The 12,220-nt window shown below is 42.7% G+C and overlaps 1 protein-coding gene across 4 annotated transcripts in view; it reads right to left on the bottom strand.

Annotated features, from left to right (window-relative positions):
• The window catches only part of LOC126215045 (pyruvate kinase-like), a 127,676-nt gene that overhangs the window by 34,148 nt on the left and 81,308 nt on the right, over positions 1-12,220 (bottom strand). For all 4 annotated transcript variants that reach the window (XM_049941685.1, XM_049941686.1, XM_049941684.1 and 1 more), the window contains one exon: positions 543-766. In XM_049941685.1, coding sequence (XP_049797642.1) covers positions 543-766 — 224 coding nt within the window. The remainder of the gene's footprint in view (positions 1-542; positions 767-12,220) is intronic.

Below are 12,220 nucleotides of genomic sequence, written 5' to 3'. Positions count from 1 at the left end.
ACTGTACTAAAATTGGTAATTGATCTGAAGATGGTTTCATATTCAGACAAAACTAGTAGTCATGGAATATCATCCAATAGCAAGCTGGACTTAAAAGAATCTTTATGTAAAACTTTTTATGCCTCGTTACTACCACCGTAATGCCAGGCATTCACATGACAAATTCATATTACAATTTGTTGCTTTGCAGGTTTTGTCACATGAAAATCTTTAACACTATGAATGCCTTCCTGCACAATACATTATTTTTTTAAAAAGAAAGAAAAAAAAGTGTCTTTAAATTGCACTCCCTCCCTATAATGCTGTGAGTCAATAGTTGTTACAAAAATGTCTCTAACCTACATTACCTATAAACACAGTTGAACAACTGTGAGAAATGAATATATAAATTCACGTACAAATACTATAAATTCAAATACAGATGAATATATTTAACTAAACAAAATTTCATATGCTTCCACATTTAAATATTGTTTCTTAATTAGAATGGCAAAAATCTGCACATTGTTATTTCAGTTTTAACATCAAATTCTGTTTCTCACCCCCTCAAGCAGCCCTGTTCGGATCTCTGGCCCTTTTGTGTCAAGGGCAATTGCCAGTGGATATTCCATGCCCAATTTCTTGCTGTAATTGGCTGCGGCTTCACGAATGTTCTTTATCGTCTCTGCATGGTACTCGTGACTGCCGTGCGAGAAATTCAATCTCGCTACGTTCATACCAGTTTCCATCATCTTTTCCAGCACAGCTGGATCACGAGATGCTGGCCCTATGAAAAGAAAGAAGGTAATTTAATCTAATCAACAGTAACATATTTGCTTTTCAAGCAGTTACATTTTGCTAACCTAGAGCCTTAGCAACAGAAGAAGAATCAGTCTAATTTAAAGCGCTATACCTACTACATACTCTGCAAACCACCATGCTGTGCACAGCAGAGGCTATCTTATCATTACTAGTCATTTCCTCTCCTGTTCCACTTGCAAAAGGAGTGAGGAAACAAACTGTCTATACAGGGTTATTATAAATGATTGAAGCGATTTCACAGCTCTACAATAACTTTATTATTTGAGATATTTTCACAATGCTTTGCACACACATACAAGAACTCAAAAAGTTTTTTTAGGCATTCACAAATGTTCGATATGTGCCCCTTTAGTCATTCGGCAGACATCAAGCCGATAATCAAGTTCCTCCCACACTCGGCGCAGCATGTCCCCATCAATGAGTTCGAAAGCATCGTTGATGCGAGCTCGCAGTTCTGGCACGTTTCTTGGTAGAGGAGGTTTAAACACTGAATCTTTCACATAACCCCCACAGAAAGAAATCGAATGGGGTTAAGTCGGGAAAGCGTGGAGGCCATGACATGAATTGCTGATCATGATCTCCACCACGACCGATCCATCTGTTTTCCAATCTCCTGTTTAAGAAATGCCAAATAACATGATGGAAGTGCGGTGGAGCACCATCCTGTTGAAAGATGAAGTCGGTGCTGTCGGTCTCCAGTTGTGGCATGAGCCAATTTTCCAGCGTGTCCAGATATGCGTGTCCTGTAACGATTTTTTCACAGAAGAAAAAGGGGCCGTAAACTTTAAACCGTGAGATTGCACAAAACACGTTAACTTTTGGTGAATTGCGAATTTGCTGCACGAATGCGTGAGGATTCTCTACCGCCCAGATTCGCACTTTGTATCTGTTCACTTCACCATTAAGAAAAAATGTTGCTTCATCACTGAAAACAAGTTTCGCACTGAATGCATCCTCTACCATGAGCTGTTGCAACCGCGCCGAAAATTCAAAGCGTTTGACTTTGTCATCGGGTGTCAGGGCTTGTAGCAATTGTAAACGGTAAGGCTTCTGCTTTAGCCTTTTCCGTAAGATTTTCCAAACCATCGGCTGTGGTACGTTGAGCTCCCTGCTTGCTTTATTCGGCGACTTCCGCGGGCTACGCGTGAAACTTGCCCGCACGCGTTCAACCGTTTCTTTGCTCACTGCAGGTCGACCCGTTGATTTCCCCTTACAGAGGCATCCAGAAGCTTTAAACTGCGCATACCATCGCTGAATGGAGTTAGCAGTTGGTGGATCTTTGTTGAACTTCGTCCTGAAGTGTCATTGCACTGTTATGACTGACTGATGTGAGTCCATTTCAAGCACGACATACGCTTTCTCGGCTCCTGTCGCCAATTTGTCTCACTGCGCTCTCGAGCGCTCTGGCGGCAGAAACCTGAAGTGCAGCTTCTGCCAAACAAAACTTTATGAGTTTTTCTACATATCTGTAGTGTGTCGTGACCATATGTCAATGAATGGAGCTACAGTGAATTTATGAAATCGCTTCAGTCATTTGTAATAGCCCTGTACATCTCCATACGACCCTAATTTCTCTTGTCTTTGCAGTCCTTATATTAAATGCACACTGGCAGCAGTTTAGTATCTGCACTCAGCCCTATATGCCAGTTCTCAATTTTCTTATTAGCATGTTGCAAAAAAATTTTGTATTCCCTCTAGGGATTCCCATCTCAGTTCGTGAATCATCTGCATAATTACGGCATGTTGACTGAACTGACTGGTAAAAAATCTAGCACATTCCTCCTACTTGCTTTCACGTCTTCCTTTAATGTGATCTGGTGAAGATGCCGAACACTCAAGCGGTAGTCAACAACTATTTGCACTAATGTTCTATATGTACTCCTTTATAGGCGACCTACACTCCTCAAATTCCCTCAATAAACCAAAGTCTACCACTGGCCTTCCCTGGTACGAACTTTGAGAACCCCAGTAATTTGTGACAGGACCACTTGTTCTCTATGTACCACAATTCACAGCTGGTCCATGTCCAGGGCACTAGAACCTATGTGAATGACATCCTGTGACCTGTAGCCATACCCTTTCCACACGACACCCCAGGCACCATTTTTCAGCAAGACAACGCACGACCACACGTCGCTGCGTGAACTGTCGTCTTCTCGGTTTCACAGGATGTCAGCCCTTTTTGCTGGTCTGCCAGGTCACCGGACTTGTCCCCAGTCGAAAATATGTGGGATATGGTGAAATGACAGGTGCAGCACCGTGACCCAATGCCGACCGCCACAGATGAACTTCGGAACCAGATGCATGCACCACTGATGGTTATACCACAGGACGCCACTCACGCCTTATGTGCAACTATGCTATCACACATGGAACAAGTTTCAGGACCCATGGCGGACCCTGTGTCTACTAGGCAGCACGACACATGCTGAACCAAGGTGACCGAAATGCTAATCATTTCTGTAGAACGTACTAATGTATATGGCCTGTGAATATGAACACCTAATTTTTAACCCCTTACCGCATACTGTGCCAGATATGGCACATACCACTTTTCTCTTTGTCGATCTCATATCTGAGAATATACACTCCTGGAAATGGAAAAAAGAACACATTGACACCGGTGTGTCAGACCCACCATACTTGCTCCGGACACTGCGAGAGGGCTGTACAAGCAATGATCACACGCACGGCACAGCGGACACACCAGGAACCGCGGTGTTGGCCGTCGAATGGCGCTAGCTGCGCAGCATTTGTGCACCGCCGCCGTCAGTGTCAGCCAGTTTGCCGTGGCATACGGAGCTCCATCGCAGTCTTTAACACTGGTAGCATGCCGCGACAGCGTGGACGTGAACCGTATGTGCAGTTGACGGACTTTGAGCGAGGGCGTATAGTGGGCATGCGGGAGGCCGGGTGGACGTCCCGCCAAATTGCTCAACACGTGGGGCGTCAGGTCTCCACAGTACATCGATGTTGTCGCCAGTGGTCGGCGGAAGGTGCACGTGCCTGTTGACCTGGGACCGGACCGCAGCGACGCACGGATGCACGCCAAGACCGTAGGATCCTACGCAGTGCCGTAGGGGACCGCACCGCCACTTCCCAGCAAATTAGGGACACTGTTGCTCCTTGGGTATCGGCGAGGACCATTCACAACCGTCTCCATGAAGCTGGGCTACGGTCCCGCACACCGTTAGGCCGTCTTCCGCTCACGCCCCAACATCGTGCAGCCCGCCTCCAGTGGTGTCGCGACAGGTGTGAATGGAGGGACGAATGGAGACGTGTCGTCTTCAGCGATGCGAGTCGCTTCTGCCTTGGTGCCAATGATGGTCGTATGCGTGTTTGGCGCCGTGCAGGTGAGCGCCACAATCAGGACTGCATACGACCGAGGCACACAGGGCCAACACCCGGCATCATGGTGTGGGGAGCGATCTCCTACACTGGCCGTACACCACTGGTGATCGTAGAGGGGACACTGAATAGTGCACGGTACATCCAAACCGTCATCGAACCCATCGTTCTACCATTCCTAGACCGGCAAGGGAACTTGCTGTTCCAACAGGACAATGCACGTCCGCATGTATCCCGTGCCACCCAACGTGCTCTAGAAGGTGTAAGTCAACTACCCTGGCCAGCAAGATCTCCGGATCTGTCCCCCATTGAGCATGTTTGGGACTGGATGAAGCGTCGTCTCACGCGGTCTGCACGTCCAGCACGAACGCTGGTCCAACTGAGGCGCCAGGTGGAAATGGCATGACAAGCCGTTCCACAGGACTACATCCAGCATCTCTACGATCGTCTCCATGGGAGAATAGCAGCCTGCATTGCTGCAAAAGGTGGATATACACTGTACAGTGCCGACATTGTGCATGCTCTGTTGCCTGTGTATGTGCCTGTGGTTCTGTCAGTGTGATCATGTGATGTATCTGACCCCAGGAATGTGTCAAAGTTTCCCCTTCCTGGGACAATGAATTCATGGTGTTCTTATTTCAATTTCCAGGAGTGTATTTCGCAAACTGCATGTTGGGACAGATATGGCACACAGTCGAGAGCAGCTGTGCAAGTAGTGTATGCCATCAGTTGGGAGGTAAGGAATTACGTGTTATGAATCTTTGCTTTGTGTTGCTAGCTGTTTACATCCAAGTTTGGTCACACAAACAGTTGCATCAGATACAGTAAACGATTGATTTCAGTATTTATATTATTTGCAGAGGGAAAAGGACATCTGTGGATAGTTATAAAGTGGTAAGTTTATATATTTGTACATTAGAATACATATAATATTGAAAAACAGATCTGTGACGGGTACGGCACTACATGCAGCCTAGAAAGCGTCGAGTAAAAATTGAACAATAACCTAACCTTTCCTACTAACATATAGCAGTTCATTTTCTTTCATTTCAGCTCTGTCACTGCAATGAACGTAAGAAAGTTTTATGGCTCTTCGGCCGCAATAGGAGTTATAGAGGACGGAAATGCTAGTGAGGATCCTGATATGTCAGATGACGAAACTTTGTCCGTGGAAAAATACTTGCAAAATGGACATCTTGTTTTCTGTTCGGAATCAGACAGTGATGATGGTATTAGGCCTAAGAGTTATAACACAAAAAATAAAAGTACTGTGATATCAGAAACGGAGTCAGAAACAGAAGACAACAGTGAGATTTGGTCTACTGATGATTGTGACCTTGAAAGCATTCCTCTTGCAGACAGGATTTGTGTTATTTTCTCAAAATATATGTATTTTAATGAATAGAAAGTGTAATTGTTTTATATAAATACAGTTCTGCTAGTTCATGTACTTATCTTATTGTATATTTCCCACATTGTGCATCATCAATCCCAAAACTGGTATCACATGGTATTAGTCGCTACTGCATGCTGTCCCATATATGGCACAAGCCCTTAATTCTAAAATAACCACCCCTACATAAGATTTAGAATTTTTTAAGCATTTTTTATGAAATCAGAACATCGAACATAACATGTAACATTTTTTCTGAAAAATAAAAAAAAATATCATGCAGTAAGGGGTTAAGTGGTTCGAAGTGCTCTATTTTTTTCTGAACCTGAGTATACTATTGGTCTCGGTAGCTCAGTGGTAAAGAGCCAGAGTACAGATCCAAAGTCACATGTTCGACTCCCGAATTCCACCATCATTTGGAGTCCACATTAAACTGTAGGTCCCTTATAACATGCTCGGTAAGACAGTTCGGAGACTTAAGGAATACAACCGCCCATCACTTCTAGTAGGACCATTCCTACCAAAGCACTGTGGTGCGCAAACCAACCTTCATGTTGCCACAGCTTTGCTTTCCTGCTATTAACCTTACATTATGAGATCAAAAGTACCCAGACAACCCAAAAAAACACACATTTTGCATATTAGGTGCATTGTGCTGCCACATACTGTCAGGTACTCCATATCAGTGACCTCAGTAGTCACGAGACATCGTGAGAGCAGAACAAAGCACTCCGCAGAACTCTCAGACTTTGGACATGGTCAGGTAACTGGGTGTCACTTGTGTCATACATCTGTCTGTATGCGAGATTTCCATACCCCTAAACATCCCTGGGTCCACTATTTCTAATGTAACAGTGAAGTGGAAATGTGAAGGGACACGTACAGCACATTAGCGTACAGGTCGACCTCGTCTGTTGACTGAGAAACAGTCAACAGTTGAAGCTCGTAATGTGTAATAGGCAGACATCTATCCAGACCATCACACACGAATTCTAAACTGCATCAGGACCCACTGCAAGTACTATGACAGGTGGGTGCGAGGTGAGAAAACTGATTTCACGGTTAAGCAGCTGCTCATGCGCCACACATCACGCCAGTAAACGCCAAATGACACCTCGCTTGGTGTAAGGAGCATAAACATTGGACGATTGAGCAGTGGAAAAATGGTTGTGTGTAATGATCATCAAGATACACAATGTGGCGATCTGATGGCAGGGTGTGGGTATGGCAAATGCCCGATGAACGTGATCTGCCAGCGTGTGTAGTGCCAACAGTAAAATTTGGAGGCAGTGGTGTTATGGTGTGGTCATGTTTTTGATGGAGGGGGCTTGCACCCCTTCTTGTTTTGCATGGCACTATCACAGCACAGGCCTACATTGATGTTATAAGCACCTTCTCGCTTCCCGCTGTTTAAGAGCAATTTTGCTATGGTGATTGCATCTTTCTACACGATCAAGCACCTGTTCATAATGCACAGTCTGTGGCAGAGTGGTTACACAACAGTAACATCCCTGTAATGGACTGGCCTGCACAGAGTCCTGAGCCGAATCCTATAGAACACCTTTGGGATGTTTTTAAACGCTGACTTCATGCCAGGCCTCACCGACTCACATCGATACCTCTCCTCAGTGCAGCACTCCGTGAAGAATGGGCTGCTATTCCCTGAGAAACTTTCCAGCACCTGATTGAATGAATGCCTGCGAGAGTGGAAGCTGTCATCAAGGCTAAGGGTGGGCCAACACCATGCTAAATTCTAGCATTACCGATGGAGGGTGCCACGAACTTTTAAGTCATTTTCAGCCAGGTGACTGGACACTTTTGATCAGCCAGTGTACGTTATTTCTACATTACTTCACCCAAGAGCAGAGCCAAGTGGTGTGTGGTATGCGTGTCACCGAGGTCATGACAACCTCAACCATCAGTCAACATTTTACAGAAAATTTACATCTGCAAATTTCTCAACCAAGTTTCAGAGAAGTAGTGTTAAAACAGTCTCGAAAATGTCAATAAATTCTAAAAACTTACAAGCCTCCTAATATAGAATATACACTGATAAGCCAAAACATTATGACCACTGCCCATCATGACGTTTGATGCCACACGTACAGTTTGGTTTTAGAAATGGCTTAACAACTGAAAATGCTATAGTCTCTTTTCTCTGTGAGGTTTTGGACAGATTAAATAAAAGGTTGCGAACGCTAGGTGTTTTCTTTGATTTAATAAAGGCTTTTGACTGTGTTGACCACAAAATATTACTGCAGAAGTTGGAACATTATGGAGTAAGGGGAGTAGCTTACAATTGGTTCGCCTCTTACTTTAAGAACAGAAAGCAGAAGGTAATTCTCCGCAATATTGAGAGTGGTAATGATGTTCAGTCCCAATGCGGCACTGTTAAATGGGGCGTTCCCCAAGGATCGGTGCTGGGGTCACTGCTGTTTCTTATTTATATAAATGATATGCCTTCTAGTATTACAGGTGATTCAAAAATATTTCTGCTTGCTGATGACACCTGTTGGTAGTGAAGGATCTTGTGTGTAATATTGAAACATTATCAAATAATGTAGTTCAAGAAATAAGTTCGTGGCTTGTGGAAAATAATTTGATGCTAAATCACAGTAAGACTCAGTCTTTACAGTTTCTAACTCACAATTCAACAAGAACTGATATTTTAATCAGACAGAATGGGCATGTTATAAGCGAGATGGAACAGTTCAAGTTCCTAGGCGTACGGATAGATAGTAAGCTGTTGTGGAAAGCCCATGTTCAGGATCTTGTTCAGAAACTAAATGCCGCTTTATTTACCATTAGAACAGTATCTGAAATAAGTGACATTTCAACACGAAAAGTAGTCTACTTCGCATATTTTCATATGCTTATGTCATACGGTATTATTTTTTGGGGTAATTCTTCTGATTCAAAAAGGGTATTTTTGGCTCAAAAACGGGCTGTTCGAGCTACGTGTGGTGTAAGTTCGAGAACCTCTTGTCGACCCCTATTCAATAGTCTAGGAATTCTGACATTGCCCTCACAGTCTATATTTTCTTTAATGTCGTTTGCTGTTAGCAATATTAGCTTATTCCCAAGAGTTAGCAGCTTTCACTCAGTTAATACTAGGCAGAAATCAAATCTGCACGTGGAATGCACTTCCTTCACTCTTGTGCAGAAAGGAGTGCAGTATTCTGCTGCATCCATTTTCAATAAGCTACCATAAGAACTCAAAAATCTTAGCAGTAGCCCGAACTCTTAAGTCTAAACTGAAGAGTTTCCTCATGGCTCACTCCTATTCTGTCGAGGAGCTCCTGGAAGAGCTAAAACATTAAGCAAATTCCAGTGTTACATTCTTGATTTTCTTTATTTAAACTAATGACGTGTCGCCTGAATATGTTTCTTATATTTCATTTTATCTGTTTCTACTATCGTGTTATAATTTCATGTATTGACTCGTTTCATGACCATGGAGACTTCTCCTTAATGTGGTCCCACGGAACAATAAATAAATAAATAACATGGCGGCCTTACAGCTACAGGACGCGGTAACAAAAGTATATAAACGGGGCAGACATGGATGGGGGATCATCCTACTGAAGTAATGGGCTGCAAATAGGTAAACCATTGAGATGGATGCCTTTGACAAAGGGCAGATTATTATTACGTAGAGCTTGCGAACAAGTATCTCAAAAATGGCAAAGCCAGTCGTATGTTCACGGTTAGCATCACGAGCATCTAAAGAAAGAGGTAGGAGGACAGTGAAACTACCACTAGACATTAAATGGATGGATGTCTCCAAGACTCTTCACAGAACATGGGGCGCAGAGGCTTGTCTGCTCCTGTATAGTAGGATAGATGGTGACCTGTCGCATCTCTGCCACAAGAGCACAATGCTGGGGCACACACACCAGTGTTTCAGCACACACCATTCATTATACATTGTTGAACACCCCTACATGTTCACATGTTGACCCAATGACATCACCAATTACGACTGCAGCAGGAACGGGACCATGGGACTGAGTATCAATCAATGGAAATGTGTCGGCTCTTCAGATGAATCACATTTTTGCTACATTAGGTCTCTGGCCATCTCTACAAGCACTGTCATCAAGGTCAATGGTGGCTCAAAACGTGTAGTTTGTGTAACACCTACAGCACCTCTCGGTGTTGAAAAAAAAACAAAAATAGCTCCCATGTCCTTAAAATATCAATTCACAAAATGACCCAAGTCCCTACACAAGTAGTAATTACAAAAAATAAATAAGAAACAAATAGAGGGAAATATCTAGTATAGAAAGCAAAAGAAAAGAATGGGAAAATTTAATTATAAATTTTAGAAACATGGGAAGGGGGAAGAACTGTAGAAAATATTAAAAAATTAGTTATTCCAATATGTAAGAAAATCAATATTATAGTCATAGAAAATAGGTCTGGGACACCAAAGATAGTGTTTATTAAAGTATAAATAGCCATACGTTGTAATTACGATACTCCAATCTCTAGTCTGTTCTAGCTCGAAAGTTATTTAGGACGTACAGCTTTAGAGAAGAACAATTGGGACTTTATTAAACGGGGATCAAGACTAGACCGTGACGAGATTGTTTTTGAGGATTGTCAATTCAAGACTAATTTGGACATTTATCAGATTAGATAAACGGGAAGGTGAATAGTAATCTCTTTGGCTTTAATGTCAATTCGTGTGAATATTTAAACAACTTTGAATTGTGATAGTGAGAAACTAACTTCACGTCACTAGTGATCATAGTTAATGACAGTTTTCGGATATTAAATAGAAATAACTTATTTATCGAAAGTGACAGGATATTACTAACATATCTGATGCTAGCGGGAATCCTACTTAGACATCTAATTAAAGAACTTCTTTGAATGAGATCATATGAGTGAACCTATTTATTAATAATTCTTGTCAATAAACTGACGTCGTTAATTTGAAACATAATACAAGTTTTGAACATTAATTTAACTTAGATTAATAAATGTTAAGGTTACGTGATCTATGCCAAAAACAAACTAGTGATTCGTAACTAAAACAATTGAATGAAAGGTTAAAGTATCATCGTCTGTAAACATTGGTAGTAAAGCTACTAAAAGTTTTTTTCTCTCTCTCTCTCTCTCTCTCTCTCTCTCTCTCTCTCTCTCTCTCTCTCTCTCTCTCTCTCAGAGTTGGGAAGACTATATGTGTAGTGACCCACGTTTAACATCGGGTTTCAAAAGTAATCAAACTGATACTTAGCTGGGACAATATTAAAAAAAAGTAAAACCCTTCAATGACAGTCAATGTGTGAAAAATAAAATCAAACTTTCACGTATTAGACGAAAAAGCAAAAACATAAAAAGGGCTGCTACATTTGCCACGGATGCAAGCTGGTGGGAGCAGTATTATGCTAGGGAAGACATTCTCCTGCACTCTCACGGGACTTGCGGTAGTAATCAAAAGACACAATGACAGCTGCAAATCACCTGCATCCCTTCATGCTTTATGTCTTCCCTTTGCAGGAATGTCATCTTTCAGCAGTAAATTTTCCATGTCTCAGAAAGAACCGTGCTACAGTGGTTCAAGAACCATTATAATAAACTCACGATGTCTCCGTGACCACATTCACCTTATGTAAATCCTATGGAACCCATGTGGGTTGCTACTGGGCACAATCACAGTGTACAAAAATCAGCAGCCTATTATTTATGAGAATTACATAACCTGTATGTAGACATCTAATGCCACATACCTCCACCAACCTACCAAGAAACAGTCAGATCCCTGATAAGCAGAATCGGTTATGTATTCCAAAGACAGGTGGTCATAATGTTTTGGCTCGTCAGTTTATTTCCAGTTGCTTTGCCAAGGGCTACCTCACGTGATTTGGTTTGTGACCACAAAAAGGCACCCATTCACAGGGTGAAGAAGCCGACTGAAAGCAGCAATTCTGACAAATTAAGATCTCACACAGCTGGAACTGGCAAAACGGAGTTGAGCAACGCCAGAGAGAAGGGGAAAAGATGCGCCACTACAGAAAACCAGGAAGACTGACTTTCCTAAAGCAAGAAAAACTTCCAATAATGGCTGCAATGCAAAACTGTGACAAATGGCATGAAATGGGTTCTGTACCAAATACTGTACCTGTTCAAAAATGGTTTTAATACCAGAAAATATTGCTTTAATGCTACTCTAACTATTTTTCAGACCAGTTGTATTTGGCTCACTCTGTACTTTACAAATGAATGAAATGATGTCCATTCTGTCTGATATTTTTTCCACCACACCTGGTCAGATCCTATGCTGCTCTTGGGACCATTTCCTGCCCTTTGGTTTCTACCCCTGGAACTCCTTGCTGCAAGACTTGCCCTACGGACCCTCCTACCACCACCTATATCATGCCAGTGCCGAAACTGGCAAAACATACTTTCCGAAGGAGAGCCACCTGTGGAACCTGTCATGTACCAGCTGTTATGTAAACACTGTTCGGCTTTTTGCACTGGTACGACTACCACCAAGTTATCAGTCCAGATGAATGGACACAGAAGGTGTACACTGGCAACACACAATTTCCTGCTGCAGAGCATGGTCTACAACATGACACTCATGGCCTTGGGGCCTGTTTCACCACAGGTGTCATCTGGACTCTTCCCTCAGACACTAGCTTCTCAGAACACCACAGGTGGGAAGTG

Source organism: Schistocerca nitens, chromosome 12 (assembly GCF_023898315.1).
Source record: "Schistocerca nitens isolate TAMUIC-IGC-003100 chromosome 12, iqSchNite1.1, whole genome shotgun sequence".
In the NCBI taxonomy this organism is placed as follows: Eukaryota; Metazoa; Arthropoda; class Insecta; order Orthoptera; family Acrididae; genus Schistocerca; species Schistocerca nitens.
This window is presented reverse-complemented; position numbering and strand designations above follow the sequence as displayed.